Here is a 25,922-nt window from a genome sequence, read left to right as displayed (position 1 = left end):
GACGATAGGCTCGGTCTCCAATCTTATCAAGAATCTCAAACGGCCCAATGTATCGAGGAATTAGTTTACCTTTCTTGCCAAAAACGCATCACTCCCTTGAGCGCGGCTATTTTAATAAAAACATGATCACCAACCTCGAATGATAAAGGCCGTACACGAACATCAGCATAAATTTTCTGTCTAGACTGAGCAGTCTTCATTCTTTCTTGAATCAATGCCACAACATCTGCTGCTTGTTGAACCAACTCCGGGCCCTACATCTTCCTTTCCCCTACCTCTTCCCAATACAAAGAAGATCGGCACTTTCTTCCATATAAAGCTTCATAAGGTGCCATGCCAATTAAAGATTTGTAGCTGTTGTTATGAGTGAATTCCACCAAAGGCAACTTGGAATCCCAACTTCCCGGGAAATCAATCATGCAAGCTCTTAGCATATCCTCAAGAATTTGGATCACTCTTTCTGATTGCCCGTCTCTTTGAGAATGGTAGGCGGTACTAAAAGCCAATTTTGTTCCCAAGGCTTGATGTAAACTCTTCCAAAACTCTGAGGTAAACCTTGGATCCCGATCTGAAACTATCGATATCGGTATCCCATGAAGTCTCACAATTTTCTGAATGTAAGCCTCAGCATACTGATTCATAGAATACGTCGTCTTAACAGAAAGAAAATGTGATGACTTGGTCAATCGATCCACGATCACCCAAATAGAATTGAAGCACTTCTGAGTCCTTGGCAACCCAACAACAAAATCCATAGTTATGTGCTCCCACTTCCATTGCGGTATAGGTAAGGATTGCAACAATCCAGCCGGCCTTTAATGCTCAATCTTAACCTGCTGACAGGTAAGACATTCAGAAACAAATAACATGATATCTTTCTTCATACCTGGCCACCAATAAAGACGTCGAAGATCCTGGTACATTTTGGTACTACTAGGGTGTACAGAATATGGCGCTATATGAGCTTCAAGAAGTACATCTTTTTGAATGTCATCATTCATATGAACACATATCTTACCTCGAAAGGTCAATAAACCATCACGATTCAACCCAAACTCAGAAACTCCTGTCAGATCACTTTTCTCTTCAACTCCAATAATTGATCATCGGACTATTGTCCCTAAAAAATTCGATCAAATAAAGTTGAGTGGAGAATCAATGCAAACAATCGAGCCACTGTACCTTGAGATACCAAAGTTATCTCGTTCCTTTGCAAATCAAGCAATAATGATTTAGAAATCATAGAACCCAGTACAGAACTCGACTTGCGACTCAAACCATCAGTAACCACATTAGCTTTGCCAGGATGATAGCTAATGATGCAATCATAGTCCTTCACAAGTTCCAAACATCTTCGCTGACACATATTTAATTCTTTCTACGAAAACAGATAACTCAAACTTTTGTGATATGTAAAAATTTCACATTTCTCACCATGGAGATAATGTCGCCAAATCTTTAAGGCAAACACCACAGCGGCCAGCTCCAAATCATGAGTAGGATAATTCCTCTCGTATTCCTTCAACTGACGAGAAGCGTAAGCTATCACTTTCCCACGCTGCATCAAAACGGCACCTAACCCCTGCTTAGAAGCATCTGTATACACAACAAAATCTTCAATACCACAAGGAAGTACTAATACAGGGGCAGAAGTTAACTTATCTTTCAATGCTTGGTATGCTCTTTGGCACTCAATGGTCCACTCGAACTTGGTAGCCTTCCGTGTTAAACCAATGGCAATGCTATCTTCGAAAAGTCCGCTATGAATCGTCTGTAATACCCTGCCAAACAAAGAAAACTTCTAACCTCTAACACTGTCTTTGGAATGGACCATTGTTTAATGGATTCAATTTTGGATGAATCAACCAAAATTCCTTCTTTCGAAACAATGTGGCCCAAAAATGCCACCTGCTCCAACCAGAACTCACATTTCTTTAATTTAGCATACAATTGCTTATCCCTCAACAGCTGAAATACAATTCTCAAATGCTCACAATGAAGTTCTCGTGTCTTTGAGTAGATCAAGATGTCATCAATCAAAACAATGACAAAGATATCCAAATACGGCTTAAAGACACGATTCATTAAATCCATGAAAATTGAAGGAGCATTGGTTAGTCCAAACGACATCACCAAAATTCATAATGGCCATACTTGTTCTAAAAGCAGTCTTTGGTATGTCCTCATTTTTCACCTTCAATTGATGATAACCAGACCGAATGTCAATCTTCGAAAACACCGTTGCTCCTTGCAATTGATCAAACAGGTCATCAATACGTGGCAGAGTATATTTGTTCTTAACAGTTACCTTGTTGAGTTCTCGATAATCAATGCATAACATCAACGATCCATCTTTCTTTTTCACAAATAACACCGGAGCTCCCCACGGCGATGAACTAGGACGAATAAAACCTTTATCTAATAGCTCCTGTAATTGATTCTTTAATTCTTTCATTCTCAGTCGGAGCCATTCTGTACGGAGCCTGAGAGATTGGAGTTGTACCTGGAATTAAATCAATAACAAACTCCACCTCTCGATCAGGTGGTATTCCAGGCACATCATCAGCAAATACGTCAGGATAATCTTGAACCACATCAATATCCTGTAATTGCATAACACTATCCTTTCGCACAACCAACAATGAAGCAAGAAAACCAATACAACCTTTGTGAAAAAACTTAGAAGCTTGTAGACAAGAAATAATAGGAACACTAATCGAAGAACCTAGACCAACAAATACATCACTATCATTGTCATCGGCTAAAAATTTCACTGTCTTGCCCACACAGTCAATCACCGCATGATAAGCAGATAAACAATCCATACCCAATATGACATCAAATGCTAACATCGGAATAACAATAAGATCAGCAAACAATAATCTCGTACTCATTTAAACATGACAAGCCTTAAGGATACTAGTAGGACAAATTTCATTTCCAGAGGGCAACACAATATTAAAGTGTAATGGCATAACAATAGGTTCAACAGATAAACAATGCATAAACACTTCAGACATAAAAGAGTGTATCGCACCAGTATCAATTAATGTAAGTTCTTTCTTGTCGAAGATTAAAATATTACCTGATATCACCGAAGAATCAGGATTAGCACTTTCTTTTGTCATTGCAAAAATTCGACCTTGAACTTTTCCTTTGTCTGGAGAGAGAGGACATTTCTGCGCCGTATGCCCCATCTCTTTGCATCTGAAACATCGACCACTACCAACCAAACATTCACCTTTGTGTGGCTTGCCACACGTAGGACACACAGGTTGCTCAGTATCAGAAGAAATCGAAGGAGGTTTATTACGCTGCTCCACCTTACCTTTACCTTTGTGGCCAACTCGAACATTTGCGCTTGCACCTTGACCTCTAGCTTGGAAAGCTTGCCTTCTTAACTGCCTCTCTTTCTCAATCTCTTGCTCATCATGCTCAGCAAGCAAAGCTCTCTCCACAATGTCTTGGTATGTGATCACCTTTGACATATGAACATCTCTTCGAATATCTGGCTTCAAACCACGAAAAAAGTGTTCTCCCTTATCTTTGTTGTTTTCAGCAATAAAAGGAACAAAGACACATCCTTCTTCAAACTTCAAAGTATACTCAACGATAGACATGGAATCTTGCCTCAATTCAAGAAATTCCTTCACCTTCTTGGCTTTGACTTCCTTTGAAAAATATTTGGCATAGAATAATTCCTTGAACTCGTCCCACTTTAAATCTCGAACATTAACTGTAAACTTGGTAGCTTTCCACCAAATAAGAGCAGCTTTGACCAACATAAACACAGCCTAACTTACCTTATCTAGGTCGGTGAACTTCAAGTAATCGAATATGGCCTCCAATGACTTTACCCATTCAAGAGCCACTGGTGGATCAGGGCCACCAATAAAATCAGGAGGGTTCATACGTCTGAAACGTTCATATGCACCATCATCAGAACTTTCAGTTGTACCTTGACCTCTTCCACGACCACGACCCTGGGTCGGGGTGTGCATGCTCAATAGGCTGTTGAATCCGTTTGCCATGAACCTTCGCTTGTTCTTGTAATAACTTACTGAATTCGGTTTACAACCTTGACAGTCTTATCAGTAGGAGGGGTCCTATCATCCCCTTCAATACTCTTTCTCTTGGGAGGCATATCCTACACATATGCTCATTTTAACATAGATAGGAAGAAAGAATACATCAATGGAACGAAATAGAATCAATTCTCAATGTTAAAATCAATAGATGCAGGATCGAAAACATACCGGATTGTCCTAGGTAGAAGAAGTCATATATGGTCCGAAGAAATTTTGCTCTGATACCAATTGAAACACCCCACTCCATAGAAATTTACATTTAAACTAAATAACATATGCGGAAGCCTTTGCATATTAAAGGGAAACATAATCAATTAAACTGTATATGAACAAAAACTTGAATATATCTTACCATAACCATTTCTAAATTTTAACATTAAACCATCATTCAAAATCATCAGCAAAATATACAATTCTTTCCCCAAAAGATGCATACTAAAACAAATATAACCATCCAAAATTCAACCCATCAAAATAAATTTCACATGCCCAAAAGTTGCCCTTTCTCATGCCATATGACTTCTTCCATCTTGGACAATCCCTTTCAAGTTTCTTATCACCTGCATCGCATGACATTAACTGAATGAGATAAAACTCAGTAAGTAGAAAGCTATACATAACAAATACATATGCATAGGCTTGGCTTGAAACATGGTAATGGCAATGGCAATGACAATGAAAATTGAATAATATCATTCCCAGTGAATAATAGGTATCAAGTCAATATAAATGGTATCTCATGGCATGAATTAAAGGAAAAGGAATTGATAGTTCTGTGACCTGTGACCTGTGGTATGTATCTCTTTGATATAAATATCAAAACTGTGAGAGACAATTAATAATCATGAAATTGTCCAATGACATGCATGAATTACTATCAATCATTGGCTTTAATCATAGGAAACTTCATTGAGGAATTTTAATAAACACATGGTATGAACAATAAATTACTAGCTCCTTTGTCAATGAATTCAATGATAATCTTTGAACAATGAATGTATAACAATATATATACCAAGTATATGCCAAGAGAAGGAGCTAGTTATCAATTACATGGCTTATATACATATAAATATCAGGTGAGCACAAAGAAAACTTCTACTTACAACCCACAATCACTTGGTTGCTAAGATATCTTGAAGAAATTCCTACAACAACAAACACAAGCAATAACCATAAATCATCACCAATATCCATAGAAATCATTTATTCAACTCAACCCTTCAATACTTCAAACCCTTGTCCATTCCAAAAAATACAACGTTCTTACCTTGAAGATTGAAATCTAAGGTAGGAGACACTAAGAAATCAACTATGATCCTTGGATTTGGAGTGGAGAATTGAAGAAGAGAAAACCTTAAGGGAAAGGAGCAAGAAACATTTAAGAAAAAGTAATAAGGGAGAAATAAGAAGAAGCCTCTAGAAAATGGGTTAATAAGCCATTCCCACGCCCAAAAACGCATTTCCAAGTAGCAACTCTTCCGGTCTAGCGTTACGGCGCCACTGCCTTGGGTTTGCAGCGCCTGGGCTACGACACTCGCAGCAGGCAGCGCCGCGGTTTCGGCCTAGGCGCTGTCCTGTACGCCTAGCAGCGCTGCTGCGCCGACCCCTGCACCAAAATAGTACCAACTCACCTAAAATCCAACCTTTTCCAATCCTATACAATACCAATGAAATTAGCATCCAAAAACATCTTCAATCATCCAACACAACCATCAATAAAAACTCATTTATTTCCATAATCATCACTAACCATAAAGCACGAATCCAACACAATAACAATACTATTACCATTCCAATAAACATAACCACCATAACCATAAAAATATCCATTACCAATAATAACATCAAAACAATAACATGATAAAAGTTCGGGATATTATATATTGAAGCAGCCGAACATCTAGAAACAAAATTGTGTTATTTAATTATCGGTTAATATGTCATAACAATTTATTTGATAGCCTAACTGTTCACACACACTTAAGATATTTCGTGTTCAAACTTAATCGGTGAGCCAATTTTCGTGCAATGAGAAAAATGTTGGCTTATTTATACCTAACCAACAAGAATTACATTTCATTGTTGTTATCCCAACCAAAATATTCTCAGAATTTGTTGATATTATTCATTCACCCCATATAATTCAATCTCTAATTCTAACAAGTGGTATTAGGGTAGGTTAATTCTTGTTTCTAATATTAAACTCCAGTGGCCTAATTCAGTAAAATTCTCATATTCTACAAAGAGGATTTTGATGATTGACAAATCAAGATGCATGATCATTTAGAGTCACAAGATGATGATATGTGGTATGTCATCACGACGGACCAATGAAGATAATGAAATAAAACACTGTCATTGTTATTTCTGACGGTGCTCCTCATATGATTGAAAAACCAAGAATGGAATGGACCTTTAAAGACAAGAAAAAGGATAATATGAATAATGTTGCCAAAGACATATTGTAAAAAACACTGGACAAGAAGAATTTTAGAAAAATCAAGATGTGCTCCGCTGGCAAAGATATATGGGAGAAACAGATACAACTGTGCAAATGCAATGACTTGGAAAAAGGAAACAAAATGTCTGTTGATATTCAAAAAATTTAGAGTATCAATATTAAAGTCGGAGAGTCTACTTCAGACTTCGATGAAAGAGTGAGTAAGATCATTTTTGAACTAAAGAGTACGGAAATCATGAGATAACATTAAAAGTAATGAGGGCAGTCTCAAAATAATTGATGGAAAAACTATGGATATATGTGAATCTAAAGACCTTAACAAGCTTGTCATGTATGATCTGTTTGCTGATCTTAAGACATAATAATTCGAACTTGAAATAAGAACTAGTGGTGAATGAATAACCAAACTGAAAAAAGCTCTGGCTACTACATCCAGAGATCAATTTGTCTCGAAAGAGAAGACATCCAAGCAGTTAGATAGTGATGCAATATTACTGTTTGTGAATAAATTTTGCAAGTTCTTAAGGAAGAACCATAACAATTTTAAAAATCCGAGCAAATACAATCATTACAAGAAAGAATCCATTGATAAGGACAAAGAGTGTTTAATTTGTGGGAAAATCGAGCATTTCATAGCCGACTTCCCTAAGACAAAGAATGATGAGAGAAGGCCAACTGACAAAGAAGGTCAATCTCATGACAAGAAGGAAATGGCTAAGGATGACAAGAAGTAATTCAGGAAGAGAAGAGACCAAAAAGTACTGGTGGTCTAGGACAGTAAGGCCAATTGGGAAGATTCTAATTCTCACTTATTTGAGTCAGAATATTCGACAAGTGAGATTGATGGAGATGAAGTACAATGCCACATGGATGATGCTAAGCTGGAATCCGCCAGTGCAGAGGAATTTAATTTAGCTTAGCTGATTTTACATGATATGATCTCATTACCACACTTCATAACATGGTAAAAGAGTAAAACAGACTTTCTCAATCATTCAAGGATGTCAAAGCAAAGCGAGCAACAGTAACTGACAGTGATAAAGAGCCTAACTGGGAACATTTAAGCGAAGTGCTCTATCTTAATGCAGAAATACAAAGCTTAAGAATGAGAATGAAAGAGTACTGATTGAACATCAGCAGCTTATGTTTGAAAATATAAAATAATCTGAACTGATTAAATTTTGAAAAAGTCTTCAGTTAGTCTTGAGTAAATACAGGAGGTGGAGAAGTCATCAGGAGAAAACATAGGTCTTGGCTTTAGTAGTAATGATATCAATCTCAGTTACATCAGTACTCATTGAAACTGAACATGTACAAAGGGAAATATATTCAATTTGTTAGTTCCAGTACGATATATGAACATCAATAGCCAATTGTTCAAACTGAGTAACATGTTGAACAGATGAACAAAGGCAGAATGTTTGATATTGGTTACAAACTAGAGATTTGTAATGCTAACCCTAACTGGTCTAAGATAAATTCATCTGACCAGGAAAAACTCAATGAGATGTAAAATCTATTGATACTACAACTGCAAGCCAGTTCAGAAAAAAACATGCAGACTAATGATGACAGAAAGGAAAGACAACGTACTATTTTCAATACATACACAACATTACACCAGCATGTTTTTTTACAACCCTTTCTGAATAATGGCTTGCTTAGATATTAAAAGGGTTTCAAAAATCTTTACCTGTTTAGAATTCCAGATTGTTGAGCTTGGCTCACTTCAGCTGGCTATTACTTGTTTAGAGGAGGAAGCAGGCGTTGGTACAGAAGCGGAAAGTGGTCGGCCAGTCAGGCTGATCCAAGTGTGAATTTCTAAGGGAATAATCCCATTTTGAACCAAATAATATTGGCTACTAGTTGATTTAATTGTGATTGTTGATTGATAAAAAAATAAGGGCTGAAGAATTCAGTTTGGTACTTGGACAATGGATGTTTGAGGCACATGATTGGGCAAGCCCAATTATTGACTGATCTAATCAAATTTGAAGGAACCAAAATCACTTTCGGTGACAACACAAAGGATAGGTCTGTGTGTATGGATAAGATTACTCACATAAATATTGTGATTAATGAGATGCTACTAGTTAGAAATTATGTTATAATTCGATTAACATTAGTCAGATTTGTGATAATGGTTATTTGGTTGAGTTTCATAAGAGAAAATGCATAATTAAGGATGTTGATAATCGGACTTTGTTGAATGGTGTTGACTAGAATAGTGTTTGTCTAGCTTCACCGATTTATTTTGTTGCTATTAATAATGATAACAGTGGTTATGACATAAAAGAGTTAATCATCTTAACTTCAAATCAATAAATAACTTGCGTAAATTGAACATTGCTGATGGATTTCTTGGTATAGATTTTTTTTAAAAAAAATCATGTATGTTCTGCATGTCATTTAGGTAAACATGTTATATTTATATTTAAAAATAATGGTAAAAAATTGACTGATAGATGCCTAGAACTATTGCACATTGATTTATTTAGACAATACTTGTAATCAGTTTAGGAAAAATGAGATATACACTTATCATTATTGATGATTTTTCTCGATTTACTTGGGTTATATTTCTTATTGGTAAATATCATACTTGTGGCCAAATGATTAAATTTTTTAAGTTTATTAAAAATGAGAAATCAGTAATCAGGATAAGAAGTATCGAGGTACTGAATCACTAAAAAAAAATTTTGGATGCTTGTCTATCAAGACATGGAATTCAACACGAGTATTCCACATCATAAGCACCTCAACAGAATGAGGTTACTGAAAGAAGGAACAAAACTCTGAAGGAAGCTGCAAGGACAATGCTTGCTGATTCTGGTGTTTTCCAAAGATTTTGGGCAGAAGCATTTAACACCGCATGCTATACACAGAACTAATCCATGATCAACAAGAAGGCTGGTAAAACTCCACATGAAATATGGAATGCGAGGAAGACTAGTCTTTCTTATTATGTATTTGGTCGTAAATGTTACATTAATAATAATGGAAAAAAACATATGTCTGCATTTGATGCCAAATTTGACGTTGGAATATTTCTTGGTTACTCAACAAAGCTTATCTCTTATCCTTGAGAACCAAGATGATGGAATCACACTAAGGAGAACCTAACTGATCCTACTCCAAACAATGTTAATGGCAACCCACTTGGACAGAATTAAAAATGGAGTAAGACATCCATCATCATAAGTGATTGGTAACATTTCAACACCTTTTAGAACTAGACAATAAATTATTAATGAATTCTTGCATGCTGCTTTTATTTTGCAATTAGAACCTAAAATGTTAGACAAAGCTCTATTAGATATCAGTTGGATATAAGCTATGAAGAATGAACTAAATCATTTTGATGGAAATCAGGTGTGGTATTAAGTACCTAGACCTTCTAATCAATTATCCATAAGAACAAAATGGGTTTGTAGAAAAAACTGAATGAATATAGAACTGCATTTAAATAGTGCCCAAAAATCAGTATACGTAAACCCCATGCATGATTGAAATAAATTAACTATTTAATGAATAATTTATCTGATGCATGCTGCGTGTTAAATTATTTTTAAATATATATATATATATATATATGTATATATATTTATTTATTTTATTATGCAATTTAAAATGTTTTCTCGAATTTTAGTTTTTCATGCGAATGTTCGATGCCGAATCGTGAAAGAAGACCGTAGAAGTTTGAGGTGTAAAAATTTAATGTTGCATTTTTGTTTTAAGCTGAGAATTAGGTATTTTAAAGCATTTATGAATTTTAGCATTTTAGGGCTAAATTTAATTTATCAAGTGAAATAAAAATATATTAAACGTTTTAATTAACAAAATTCGAAAATAAGGGATTTTAAACCTTTTACTCGAAATAAAATATTTTAATAATTATTTTCATGAATTAATTAATTTAACTAGTTAGTATTTAATTATGGGTAGAGTTTAGGTTTTTAAGGTTCTTAATTTGGCAAATTTTAAAGTTGAAAGGCTAAATTAGTAATTATAACTTTGGATAATTAGCCTAAAACTCTAGTTAATAATTTTATTTATATACAAGAATAGTCATACCCTAACTCTCATATAAGTCACGCCTCTCACACACAAAACACCAAGATCACACGACAAACACACACAAAACACAAAGAATACACAATAAACTCACATACACATATTTCGGCCGAAAATTCTTCAACCAAGGGATTGAGTTTTTCGAATATTCTTTCAACAGTAGCTTAATCCGATCATCACGCAATGTTCCTTGATTAATTTAGTCACGTTTGAAGCAAGAAAACACAGCAAACCATCTCCGTTCGGCCTCCGTTCTTCCTCGCGGTAGTTATCGATATTTCGTACATTTTTAACGCAAAGGCATGTCTAAATCTTTATTTTATGAATCAATCATATTATATACTATATTTGGATACAAATTATGCATGGAAACACATTGTTTTGATTATATGTATGCTAGAACGCTATTGAAAATCGTTTTGATACGATATATGCATGAACTCATTCGTTTTCTCAAGTTTTTAATCGTCGTCTTCGCTGGACCGATCCTATGGCTTGATGCTATGTATGGTTATGTTATACGGTGTGTTTAGATTCTAATAAGTGGTCCAATATGGATTGAGAAGCTGCTGGTTCAATAGGAAACAAAACAGCACACGGTCGCGTATAGGGGGTGTCGCGACCTTGTGTGGTGTCGGGTTTGGTTGTTGGCTGGACCAGAGCCCATTTCTAGGGTCTAGATGGGGTCTTAAGATCCCGGGGTAGGCATGATATGGGTTGATTAGGGTCTGGTTGGCTAGCATAAGGGCTGGACTCGTGAATGTCGTGAGTGCACGTGAGGGGCGCAACTTAGGGCATACGACTGTTGTGTTGTTTAAGGGGCTGTGGTGCATTATGGGGCTAGAACGGGTTGAAACAGAGTCTTAAGTGTTGTATAAGGGTCGAGTCTAGGGCTTGGTTCGAGTTAGAATCGATATGAAATCATACGGAATGCATAGATTCCATAGCGTCGCTCTTTGGGGCAGCTTGTGTCTTCATGGTTCGTTGTGCATGGTACACTATTTGGCCATGGTTCGGGGATGGTTTAGACTCTCGGTCCGTAGGTTAGGATGTAGTTTATGTATGGATCAAGTCCCGAATCAATTGGTACGTCCTAATTGGTCTTTAATTTGGGACTCGTATGTGTCCGAATACACCTTCGGGCTATTTTGGGTATTTATTTAAGTATGTTATGGCAGCATGTCCGAGGACGTTCCAACGAGGTTCACGATGTTTGTAAGAATATATTACGTACAAAATAATTATTTTTGAGGTATAATATTTGTCTTGTGGCCAAATTATGTTACGGGTTTGGAAGCCGAGAACTTGTCCGGGGACCTCTCCAACCTTTTCTGAGAAATTATGTTATGTTGGGTAGTGGACATCCAGTCCAAGTGTTGTGGTGATCCCTACTGGCCCAATACTGTGGTTTAGTTTGATCAAACGATTTATATTATGGGCTATTTGCATTGAACAGAACTTCACGCAAATTGATTTACGATTACGATTTCTATGAAGAGCATGAAAATATGATTTTATGAAAATGTTTATGCAGAAAATTCGCCTAACATATTTATGTTAAGTCCGAGCTATGTTAAAATTGCATGAATTTTATTACATAGTACTCGCTTTTCGTGGTTTATGCATACTGAGTCGTTAGACTCACTAGACTTGATCGATGCAGATGGTGTGGATGAGGAGACTGGGGGTGGTGACTAGTGAGCAGGCTCAGGCCAGTAACAGTGCAAACCCGAGGACCTTGTAGCTTATGAGATTTATTTATGCATGTTTTAAAAACTATTTACTCTGATTTTATTTCATTGATTTTGATAACTAGAATGCTGAAATTTTTATAGTATGTTGGATTTTTCAAATTAGGATGGATGTTTTTAAACTTGGATTTTTATGGTTGTGGTTTTCAAACGTGAAGTTTAATTTTACTTTTATTTTAGCAGGAGTGGTTACCGTTATTTTATTTTATGAGTTATATTTATAATAAATTATTTAATAAGAAAATTTCAAATTTTTTCGTAAATATTAAAATAATAATATTTTAAGACTCGTCTCATCACAAATTAGGAGTAAAGCAATATTTGTTGCTCAAGGTTTAAAAAAAAGGAAGAAGGAGAAAGGTGTTTTATGAGACTTTTGCATTAGAGCAAGGCTAGAGGAAATTTAAATTTTTCTTTCTTATGTATCTTTTAAAAACTTCAAAGTGTTTTATGTGGATGTTAAGAGTGCATTCTTGAATTGTTGCAAGAAGATTTAATGTGGAATAGCCTGAAAAATTTTTTAATCATGTTTTACATATTGTGCACACTATTTAGATAAAATAAAGCTTTGTATGGACTAAAACAAGAATCACGAGCCTGGTATGAAATTCTATCATGATTTTTTCTTAATATTGACTTTACAATTGGATATATCGATAAGAAACTATCTACATTTGTTATTAATAATCATGCATTGTTTGTCCAGATTTACGTTAATGATATCATTTTTAGATCAACTAACATGAAATTGTGTGAGAACTTTGCCAAGCTGATGCTGGGTAAGTTTGGAATGAGCATGATGGGCGACATGACATTATTTATGGCTGATCGAGTTTTTTTTTTTGCATTTTAAATTCCCAAATAAACTTAAATCCTTTATGCTCGAGTCAAGTTGTACTATAATGTACGAGTACAGATACCGTCCCACAAAGACCGTCTCACACAATTGTTATTTTCAGAAAACGGTCTTCAATAGAGGTAAACAATAGATTGGTTTGTGATATATTCTAAAAGTGAAATATACTTCATATATTAAATTAAAATAATTAATATAAAATAAATTTAAAATAGGTAGCCATGAAGAAAGTTGGAAAGAAATCGCACTCCAATTTTTTTATAGATCATGCTGGGCGGGTAAGTTCATTTGTCTCAGCGCAATCCCTGTGCATATGTATTTATTCCGTGTCACTTAGTCATGCTAAGATGAGTAAAAATTGCCCGCCCCAGCGTGCTATGCTCGTTGGTTAACTTTTTTCTTTTTATTTGCATTGGGGCAGTTAAATTTGACCGCGCTAGCATACACTCCTCGAATTGCAATGCATTCCTCGAATTGCAACCCTCACCCTCATTGATACGATCTGAATATAGCATGTAGTGTTAACTAGTTTCAGCACAAAATTTTGAGAAATACAATAATCAAAAAGCATTGTTCTAGCAGCTTCTTTAAGAGTTCTGTTCTTCCTCTTAGCAACTCCATTTTGCTGAGGTGTTCTAGCCGCAGAGAACTCATGCCTGATTCCATGAGTTTATAAAAATGTAGAAAAGTTTGGTTGACAAATTCAGTTCCTCTACCAGATCTGATTTTGTCAATCCATTTTGATTTTTCATTTAAAATTCTTTTGAAAATCTGGATCAATTGAGCAACAATTTGGTCTTTTGATTTTAGAAAGATTACCCAAGTAAATCTTAAGAAATCATCAACAATAACTAGAGTGTATTTCATTCCTCATAAGCTGATGATTGGGATAGGACCAAAACAGTCCATAAGCCACAATTGTAAGATTCAGATTGACGAGTCACACATTATATTTTAAAAGATGACATAACTTGCTTCTCAAAATGAGAATCTTAACAAACTTTGTCCTTAGAAAATTAAATTTTAATTAAATCAATGACCTAATCAGTCTTTCTCAGATTCGCAATGACTTTGAAATTTAAATGATTTAACTTCTCATGCCACAACCAGTTCTTTGGTAAGTTAGAAGAAATGAAGCAAACTTGTTCACTAGGTTGAGCAGTCCAACTGATTTTTTATGTATTTCCATATCTGTTACCTATCATTATAAGGCATCCAAAAACATTTTTGACCTTACAAATATGTTTATTGAACTCAAATGAATAGCCATGATCACATAGTTGGCTTATGCTAATCAAATTGTATTTAAGATTTTCAACAAGTAGTATATCTTCAATAATAATTTAACCATGGATAAGCATATCCTTACCCACGTTTCTACCTTGAGAAGCATCTGCAAAAGTAATTTTAGGCCTAGTAAACTGAGTCAATTTATATAACAATTTAGCTTTACCAGTCATGTTCCTTGAACATCCACTGTCGAAGTACCAATCTGACTTCTTGATTAGTTCAGTTTATGTGCCCTACAATCACAAATGAAGAATAAATCTTCGTACACATACCTATTTGGGTCCACACGGCATTAGTCTTTTTGGACTCAAACTTGGATCAATCTAACTGACCGACCACTTGTGTTTCAAAGAGGTTGTGAATATGCATGTATGTGATTTGTTCTGTGTACATTAGATTCAAAATTTTGTTTGGTCATTCCAATTTCATTGATCTGCATGTATCAATTATGAACAAGCTTTCTGTTAACGTATCGGTTAGGATTGCCTTTTATCGAGTTATGCATAGCTAAACTGGGTCGGTTAGGGTTCCAGTTTGGCTTAGCACTAGAACTCTCAAGCATGTAACAAACACCAAAATTTCTTCCATTTCTCAAATCTTCAACAAGCTTTGCAAGTTGAGGGATGAGTTCATTGTGTTAATATTTCGAACTAGATCTGACAAAGTGAATGTACTTCCCTTTGCACATGTTTAGCTTTGGTTAAGTACTAGACTCATAAATGTTTTTATTGTTGTCAAAACCAACACCAGTTGTGTCTCCAAATGCTTTTTTCAAATTTTACATTTCAGTTAAAGAAATTGAAGACTTGTTCCACGATGAAAATAGTTCAGCTAGCTTCATATTATCATATTTTAAGTTCTTATTTACATCATGTACCATGTCATTCTCAGTTTTAAGCTTGGCAATCTCGATTTTTAGACTGAATATTTCAATAAACTGTTCCAAGTCAGGTTCAATTTTGTTGTCTAGAATATACGTTTTCTAAGCTTTAACTTCCTCGAATGAGAGAGAAAGGCTTTTTGTACTTATTTACCATCTCATGGAGTGCAGTAAAAATATCATCTCTTGAAAAATAGTTGAGCTAAAATCGAAATAAAACATTGCTCATTTTAAAATTCTACTGAACATTTATTTAAATGCAATGGCCGAAACCATACATACATAAATACATTAAATTCGAAATATGCATTTAGTAAAATCAACCCACTGCTGAATAAAATAACTACAGTTAAAATTATTGATTGGATCGGGTAAAGGTGAAAAAGTGTTTAGAGGGGGGGGGAGGGGGGGTTGAATAAACACTAACAATTTACACAACTTTTTCTCTTTTTATGAGTCAGTTTAGTGATAAACTGATACTCAAGAATCTTGTAAGTCGATATCAATCAATTGACAATAAAAGTGCAGAAATAAACTGATTGATAGATAGAATAAAACTGAAAAAAGAAGAAACAAGATTTTATGGATGTTCGGAGATTTCAAACACTCATACATCATCCCTTCTATCACAAAGATAAGATATTCACTAAAAGACTTTGATCGATACAAAGAGTTGTACAGACACACTTCAGTTTTGTACTTAACAATGCCAAACTGAAACTCTTAGTTACGAACCAATTTACAGTACTCAATTGGACTGAAATAATTTAGCACAACTGATCTCTTCAAGATCAAGTATTATAATAATAACATTTTGTTCTTGTAAACTCGAAGTGTAGCCTTGAATGCTATGAATGTATACAATAAGTGTGAGCTTTGAAATTTGCAAAGATTTCAGCAGAGTAACAGAATAGTATATCGATTGGGTTGATTCAGACTGTTTCTCAACTGCTATTCTCTGCTATTTATAGGCTTGGCCTCCAACGGTAATGTAAGGTCCAGGAATTTAATCACGTAACATGAATGCATGAAATCTATGATTTTTAACGAGTAACGGAGACCGGAGAATTATTAGAAAAATTATTTTTATTACATGATTAATGTTTATTAATTAATATAAGATGTTTTAAATCTATTTTTCAAGAAATGGGCTTTGTTGGATATTTTTACCCGCCAAAACATAATTTTTAACGGTACGTAAATTTTATCGAATCGGGAGACCTTTTGAGGGTTCGACTAATATTTTCAAAAATTTTCCAACACGAAATATTTTTTGGGGATATGTTTGGACTTAATCGGCCTACTTTTAATCTTGTTGAACTTACAAATCCATTTTTAATCTTTTAAATGATAAATAAGGCCCATTAGCTTGTATATCATATTTTATTAACACTAAACTATTCTTTAACCTAAACCTAACCTTCACTCAGCCGACACCCTCCTCTCAGCAACAATTCTCCTCGATTTCCACAGCAGCAAACTCAAGAAGGCTTCGGCCACCCCACTTCTTACAAGAAATGAATTCTCCCGGCATCTGTTCTTCGATCTCCTCGCGTCTATAACATCTAAGACACGCTTTGTATCATTTTTTAAGCATCATATATGTTTTATATGCTGATGAATATGTTCTTGCATTAGAAGTATCGATCCAGCCTTGTACACGAAGCATTTTCGATTTTGGCATGTGTTCTTGCATATTCTTGATCACTACTCACAATTTCTTTGATATTGTTGCAAGGGGGCTGTCATGTGGTGTGCTGAAGGGTCCTTTTGGCCGAGGGTATGCAATCCAAGCCAGCTTCTTTGTCCCCACCCCTAGTCTCTTCGAAATCATCCTCACATGCATCGATCAAGTCTAGTGAGTCTAAAGACTCAACACTTATAAACTAAAAGTAACAAGTAATACATAATAAAACCACATGCAACTTTAAAATAGAGCGTACATACATGAACTTGAACTTGCGCTTAAACTTGAACTTACATACGTACATACATAGAAGTGCCATAAACATAAACTTTTCTTAAACGTGCTTGCATACTTGAACATACATAACTTCCTCATTTTTGCGTAAATGCATGTTTCAAAGCAAGTGACTCATACATAATACGCCTGATCAGACTAAACCACAGTACTGGGCTGACAGGGACGAATCCACTGCCACATACATGAGATCCCCGTTCATGTTTTAACGGGTGGATTGGTCCCCGTTCATGCATTAACGGTTTCCAATCCTGATCTAAACCTGTTCATGCTTTAACGGGGTGGAGAGGTCCTTGGGCACGTTCACCGACTTTCAAACTCATTCATAATTTTGGTCACGAGACATTTAGCATACCTCAAAAACTTGAAATATTTTCTTTTGCACGTCGAACATACTTACTTGGCGTTGAGGGATTCGTTGGATCTCGCTTGGGGCCGCTGCTGAACAAACTAACATGAGTTTGAAATACTTAACTTGCATAACTTAGACTTAGGTACTCAAGCTCACCACCGAAGTGAATAAATAGCTTATGACATTCTAGTTCCCTCGGGACTTGACCTCTTTTAATCAACGTACAAACCATTATCCTGAACCCCAAAACAAAACCTGATGTGAAGTCAAACTTTTTTCCCAAAATGTGAAGTACACGGACCCCATGCTCGAGTCTATGTATAGGTCCGTGTAGGTTGGCAAAAGAAATGCTCGAAAAGAAGTAAGGACACGGACCCCGTGCTAGGGTCCGTCTAGTGGACCGTGTAGGCTCGCAAATTTGAGACTTCCAAGGAAACAAAGGCACGTACCCCGTGGAAGGGTCCGTGTACATACGGTAGTTGCAAACCCACGAAAATTCAATACAGGTGGTGCTTAATATTCATAACTCGATTGAATGGACTATGAACTGACACTTCGAGACCCATCCTAGGATGCTACTACCTTGTTCGAAACCCACACAACCCCCCCCCCCCAAACAACGACATCCAACCTACGACCCAATACAACTCAAAATCACGAAAATTGACACCAAATCGTTTCCTGCTACTTCTAATGAATTCAAGTGCCTATCGACACTAACCGGCATACCAAATACCAACCCAACATCATAATAAACATACCTAAATGCAACAACGATCACCCCCCAATCCGCAACGATGCCTGCAACAATAAAACTTCAGTAACACATCAATAACATAAATTTTTAGAAAACGCATTTTGAGCAGTCCCACGAAAATGATCATAACTCTCTCAATTTTTATCCAAATATTTTGAATTTTATATCAAATTGAAGGCATCAAAAAGTTCTACAATTTTCAGGTTGAAAGTTTTCTCAAAATCATGACCGAAAAATCGCAGTTTTCAAAAGAACAGTAAATTTTGAAATTTTAGATCTAAAAACGTTCAAAATCGGTTCAACATGTTTCTGCCCAAACCTTGCACATCATACATGGATTTTACACATAAAAATAACGCAACACATACTATGACATGATCGACGCAGAAAAGAAAATAATATACGTGCTTATGATGTTAAAGTTTACCGAACCTGCTGATACTGAAGCGGAGATGGCGCGAGGATTGATCCGAGACGATTGTGGCGCTAAAATCCTTGAAGAAAACACCCAAAATCGGCTGGAAGATGGAGAGGGAAGGGGCGGCTGCAAGGGCTCCTAGAACCCTAGGTTTTTCTTTCTCAAAATAATAAAATCTGAATAATGAAGTGTGTGTGTGTGTTTAGCCGTTATTTAGTGTGTGTAAAAGTGTGTATGCATGTGATTAGTGTTAATAATTAGGGGAATTGATTTGCTTAATCATACCATTAACCATGCTAATCAAGATACTAATTAAAATGTTAACTCAATTAACAAATTAATTAAAATGCTATCCCTACTAATCTTTAAATATAATCCCCTAATTATAAATAAAGAGCACAAGCACTAAATCTTTAAAAGTTTTAAAACTCCAAAATTCCTAAATAATCAATTTAGGCTTTAATGACGCTGAAACTTAACAAATTATTTAAAATGCCCTGACCCTACTTAAAATAAAATTTCGTATTAAAATAAAATTGCCTAACTCGTCAACGGTCTCTATCTCTCGATCCCGCCTCGAATAATCGTCTGAAACATGAAACTCAAGAAAACATTTTAACGTACATCACATAAACGTAAATAATTTAAAGTAACGCGTTTAAATAAATCATGCACCGCTAAGACTCATTTTAAAATTAAATAAATGCTTCAATAATTAAATAAATGCATGGGTTATACGTGTACTGAATTTGGGCTCTACATGTAGCCATGAGTTCTTTGAGTCCAGAGGTGTCCTAGAATGGTCTAGGGAAGTTCGAGTCATTGCTGGTCCAGTTGGTTTTGGGCTAGGGACGTAAATATGGAAAGGGTGAAACTAAGGTTCGAGTGGGTTCTTCTTGGAAAATTTTCCAGCAGTATATTGGTAAGCTTCGGATAAATTTTAGAGATCCAAGAGTAAAGCGGTAAATTTTGGGTTTCTAGGGGCAAAATGGTCATTTTTCACGCGGGTGGAGATTTTGGTCCTGGCAGCGCCTTGAGCAAATTTTATCATGTTTTAAATGTTTATGCATCATGTTTATGATTTTTATGAAATTATAATAAATACGGTGAATGCTTGGTTTTAAGGAAAACGTTAAGTATATACATGTTTTATTAAATGGTGAATATGATGATATTATTGAAGGATGTGAATTTATTGTGACTGACGATGTATATGTATATGATGACATGAGATATGATGAGCTGAGTCCAAGGCTCAGTGGACGGGTAATGCTGTCGCTGATGTCCCCGCCGTCGGGTACCACAGTTATATGTAGATTGATCCATCGAATAGAGCTGATACGAAAGTAACAACTAATGAACCGAATTCAATTAAATGAAAATGTATACGTATATAATGACACGAGATGACATGATTTGATATGATATGATTTTACACGACACGTTTATGTTATGCTTTTTAGTTCATGAAAGATATGTTGCGTATGATATTTTTCACTGATGTGTGCCATGTATATGTACTTGTTATTCCAGGTACAGGTGTGTTGAGTCTTTAGACTCACTAGGCATGTGTGATGCATGTGAGCCTGAGGATGAGGATTCTACAGGTGCCGAACTCTGAGTAGGCAGACCTGTTGCGGTGACACGACCCGAAGACCGCATGTTTTCCACTTTTTTTATTATGAGATTTGAGAGGAGATGAATATTTTTTTACGTTGATGATTTTACGATTTTTACTCATTTATGTTTACATTTAATCTTGATTGATTTTGGTTATTTTAAACTGCACTATTTTTATTGTCAAATAATTGCGGTTGTTTTAAATGTTATTTAGAAAATGTGAGCTTTTAAAAAAAAATATTTCCGCACTTTTAAAATGAGCAGACGTTACAGTTGATATCAGAGCAAAGGTCCTGTATAGGGTTGTGCCACCGTCAGTTTCTGCAGCTCAGTCTTCAAAACCTCAAGCCTGTAAGCTTTTATGATTTAAATGTTTAAAATGATTTACTGTTATCACATGCATGTTTACATGATTTACGCTTTACGATGATTTACTATTCATATTTAACTGCTTTTACGATTTAAGGTTTATTATTTAAAAACTATATTAACTGCATGATGGGTTACATTTATAATTTCTTCCCCAAATTATGTGAGAAGTTTGCTAAGTTAATGCATGACAAATTTGAGATGAGTATGATGGGTGAATTGAAATTTTTTCTCGGTCTTCAAGTGAAGCAACTGGACATTGGTATTTTTATCAATCAGACCAAATACAGTAAGGAATTGCTAAAGAAATTTTTGCAAGGAAAAATATTCAGCTGCAAGTACTCCCATGAGTTCATCAATCAAACTGGACAATGATAAAGGGAGAATATCAGTTAAGACGATACTCTACAGAGGTTTTAATAGGTATATTAATGTACCTAACTGCTAGTAGTCCTGATATTGTATTTGTTGTTTGCATGTATGCTAGATTTCAAGCAAATCCTAAGCAATCGCATTTTTCAGTTGCCAAAAAAATTTTAAAATATCTAAAAGACACTCAAAATGTTGGATTATTGTACGTTAAAAACTCTTCTTTTAATTTAGTTGGATATTCAAATGCAGATTATGCAGGATGTAAGCTATATCGTAAAAGCACCAGTGGATCTTGTCAGTTTCTAGGAGACAGGCTGATCTCATGGTTCAGCAAGAAGCAAACATCCATAGCTACTTCCACAACTGAAGCAGAATACCTTGCTGCTGGAAGCTGCTGTGCCCAACTCCTCTGGATTCAGCAACAGCTGATAGATTATTATAATGGCCCTAAAATTCGTGTTTGAAAATTTGCGGAAAAATTAAAATTTTCTTTTTAAAATAATCAAAATTGCCTCATTCACAAAATCAACTGATAAATCAAGTTTAGATATTCAAAATAGCAGCGGAAGAAATTATTACTCGCCAAAATAACAAGTTACAGTATCCAACAACTGATAAAATATTTGAGCATAAAAAAAATGGCAAGTGCTGTAAATGAGGTCCTCGGGTTCCACTACTGCCGACCCCAAGCTGGCTCACTGGTCCCCGCCCTCGGTCCCGACCTCATCAATACCTACAACAATCAAGTCTAGTGAACCTAAAGACTCAGCATGCATATATCGTAAATAACGAGTAAGTAATTTAATAAAGTTGCATGAGAGTAAAAATATCATGTCATGAGGCATAATGTGAAAATAACTTGTCTTGAGCAATTATAATACGTGTATAACTGAACTGAAAATCACAGTGAAAATGTTTGCTCCTTGGAGCCCTGAATAAAATAGCATGTCATAAATTTTCTGTTGAGATTATGGTCTACACAAGTGGCCCCTGCACTGAGCTGAACTGAACTGACCGGTAACTGGCGACCGGACCGGTAACTGGCGACCGGGTGTAGTAATGAACGTCTGATCAGACTAATGCCACAGTATACTGGGTGGAACTGAACTGAACTTACCGGTAACTGGCGACCGGATAATATAATGCTCTCATGATAGTGAAATGGCCACAAGCAATATCGCATAAATCTCAAAAATGAATATTTTATCTTTTTATGCACGTAATATAATTAAATGGCATAATGAAATATCCTGTATTATTTTACCACATGAATTGGATCGTTCCCAGGCTCGCTGCGACCTAAATTTATCATGAAAAATATGCAAATGATTTTCTTGACCAAACTTTGTAATTGAATCCAAAAACGAGACAATTACGACCAACGACTTCGTATTTAATCATGACTCCGTCCTAACCCAAACCAACACCGAACCATCATTTAGTCATGATTAAAATACTCTTAAAATGATGAAATAATGCTCCTAAAATGATGCAAGTCGAAATTTTGGTGAATGGAGGCCAAAACATGAAACGCTCTTTCGAGAGTCAATTTGGCACATCGCACCGTAAATACTCGTACGACATCTAAAATGATCCGAATCACAAACGGCCAAAGACATGACCTTCTGACTCGATGAGGCACTGTTCAGTCCAAGTCCATAAGCTAAAAGCCAACCAAGAACTCGAACAAGCCACTGAACCGAAGCAGCAAGTTGCTGTCCACAAAAATACAGCAGCTGTGCTTTGGTTTCCTTGCGTCGTTTGCAAGGCTAATGGCCATTGGGGCTTGAACCACCGACTAGGACCTCTTACCAACATCCTCAGGAATGATTTGAACCATGGATAAGGGCCCTAGGACAGCCACAATTCGCATCACACCAGAAACCAACCGAAAGTCCCACCCGAGAGCACCCTTGCATGCATGGGGTGTTGTGCTTCGTTTGCTGTCTCGTGTCGTTCCAATGACCATTTGATTGACCATGGCACAATCTAGACATCCAAAGGTATGGTATGAACCATGGCTAAAGGCCATAGGCCAACCAAGATCTACACCATTCCACAAAACCGAATGTTACACTTGCTGTAAAATGAGAAGGCCGAAAGGGGGTAGGGGCTGTTCTTGTGTTTTGATTTAAAAACCGGTGCAACCATGGACCAAGCCTCAATAGGGCGACTTGGTCACGTCGTAGACATGCTAGGAAAGTGTTCTAACCATGGCTATAGGCCCCTAGGGCAGCCATGATCAGAAACTTCCTCTATGGACAACAACTCAAGAAAAATCGAGCACAAAATGACACTTAATGGGAGGTTGCTGTCATCTCTTTATTTCGGCTAGCATGGGACTCAAACCAATGGACAAATGTGTTCCTAACATGTCCTAGTACATGCCTAGGAGCAGCCTTGGGAGCCTGGAATCAAACCAATACCTGAAACCATCAAAACAATGCAACCCATGAAGCACAAGAGGAACCGAAAAATTCTGCATCTTTTATTTTCGAAATGTTCTTGATATATTTGGGTTTTGGCTATCAAACCATGATCATGTAATGTTTAAAATCATAATACGACTTGATTGAAGAGCAAAGAAGAACATATGCATGCCTGGTTTCGTTTGGAAAAGAAAACGAACGAAACGCAACGACGCGGCGCGGAGGAGATGGAGCGTTTTCTTTTCTTGCTTGCTACTCAATTATTATTCTCTAAGTGCTCTCGGTTTTCCTCACTATATCTCACGAAAATGATCTGAATGGTAATGAATTTTGGTGGTGAGGGAGGGGGGAATGATGGTTAGGAGAGTGAGGGAGATCCAATAATAAAGGGATACAAATGGTATGACCAAGTCTCCCTCTTTTGAAATTTGAATTTGTTTGATATCAAATGATTTTTGGAGGGATAAATGAATGGGGTGTGGACGATTTTTTCATGCCATATCAAGGTTAGGAAAATGATCTAATAATAAATAAATGGTGGTAAATTAATGAAGGGATTATCGTGTTAAGAAATGACAAGGAATGGGTCAAAGGTGAGTTGGCAAAGAATTGTTTACTCATTTAAGAGGGGTGGCCGAAAATTAAACAAATAATGGAGGGGAAATATTGTTTAGTTAGTACATTTTTAAACCTTAAGAGCCTTATCTATCCTTTAATTAATTTAGTGAATTAACACCTCAATTAAGGAACCTAAATGAACTTATTTTCTACTCACCTCAAGTTACTAAAATAATTCCTTAAACCTCCTTTTAACTTAAATCAACTTATTAGCTAGCTAAAATAAATTCTGGGAATGATTTCTTAATCTTAAATTATATCTCAAAACTCCAACTCCAGTCTGGACTCACTGAATTAACTGAAAAGATAAAAATTAAACTATTGCATAAAATAATTAACTTTAAAGAAAAGCAATTAAATACTCATGAAATAAAATCATTTTAATTTAAAACACTAGAATTATGCATGGCTTATACGTAGTCTAATTTACGGATTCTACAATTATGGAGTTGATGCTAAAGAATCTCCCATATTTTGTGATAATACAAGCACAATTGCAATAACTTACAATCCAGTTCTTAACTCAATGGCCAACACATTGATGTCAGACATCACTTATTCAGAGATCATGCTCTAAAGAAAGCTATCAGACTGGAATATGTGTCAACTGAACAACAAGCTGCAGACATCTTCACAAAACCATTACCAGAGACTAAGTTTTCTCACTTTCAAAATATACTTGGTTTAATTAACTTAAGTTCATTAAAGTTATATCTGCTGTCAGTTTTATCAATTATAACTGCTCATTAGTCAACTGTCAGTTGAATAACATTTAAATTAGTTATTATCAGCCAGGGTTGTTCGTGTGAATTCAGTTTACTTCCAAAAATATAAAAAGACAACGGTAAATTAAATAAACTTTCCTTTATAAAAAGAGGCGCTTACATTAATAATTTTTTTTTTCACCGCAGACCTCCACGAGGATAACCAAGTGGTTAATCCCCCAACAAAAGTCTTTAGGAAGCTCTCTGAAAATAGCAATCTTTTTCAGAGTCCTCCTTTCCTTGATAAGCATCAGGAGGTAGAAACCTTCATCAGTGAAGATGTCCACCTCATTAGCAACGCGAAGGCGCCGCCGATACTTTCTCATCGTTGCTACCCGTTTGGGGGTAACAACTCATCCTCCCTGCTGGAAGGATTGATAGTCTTGAAACTTCAGCCAGAAATGCAAAATCTTCTCAAAAACTTCATTTTCTATTACTGGCTTCCTTGATTCCACAGCTGATAACATAAATGTTTCAGCTATATCTGGACTCTTTGAACCACTCATTCCTGCCATTGCTATTTGAGACTGATATCTACTTTCTAATAAGTTGTGATTAACCATGTTATTCATATTTATAGTCAAGGATCAAGGCAAATGAAGAGACGCAATCATCACACTGGACGATTCTTTAATCACACGTCATTTTAATCGTCATTTAGATTTCCATAATATAAAATATGCATTTATTGAGGGGGAATGTTGATTTGAAAAGTTAACTGAGAAGACAATAGTCAGTTGGTCTTCAACTGAACTGACTAAGTTTGCAACTGGTCATTCAGCTACTGATCTAACTGATCTTCTCCGATAAGTTAACTAATAAATCGAATAATATTCTAT

At 35.8% G+C, this 25,922-nt stretch overlaps 1 protein-coding gene across 1 annotated transcript; it reads right to left on the bottom strand.

Annotated features, from left to right (window-relative positions):
- Positions 1-254: 254 nt before the first annotated feature.
- Positions 255-25,409, bottom strand: LOC142552399 (uncharacterized). Its single transcript, XM_075662175.1, has 10 exons — positions 25,233-25,409; positions 4,079-4,147; positions 3,804-3,983; positions 3,086-3,716; positions 2,532-2,845; positions 2,195-2,428; positions 1,832-1,968; positions 1,435-1,781; positions 1,193-1,296; positions 255-632 (listed from the first exon to the last, which is right to left on the bottom strand). The coding sequence occupies exons 1-10, from the start codon at positions 25,407-25,409 to the stop codon at positions 255-257; spliced, it is 2,571 nt and encodes an 856-aa protein (XP_075518290.1).
- Between the last annotated feature and the right edge of the window lie 513 nt (positions 25,410-25,922).

The sequence above is a fragment of the Primulina tabacum genome, chromosome 7 (genome assembly GCF_025594145.1).
Source record: "Primulina tabacum isolate GXHZ01 chromosome 7, ASM2559414v2, whole genome shotgun sequence".
NCBI lineage: Eukaryota > Viridiplantae > Streptophyta > Magnoliopsida > Lamiales > Gesneriaceae > Primulina > Primulina tabacum.
Note: the sequence above shows the minus strand (reverse complement) of the source record. Positions and strands in the feature narration are given on the sequence as shown.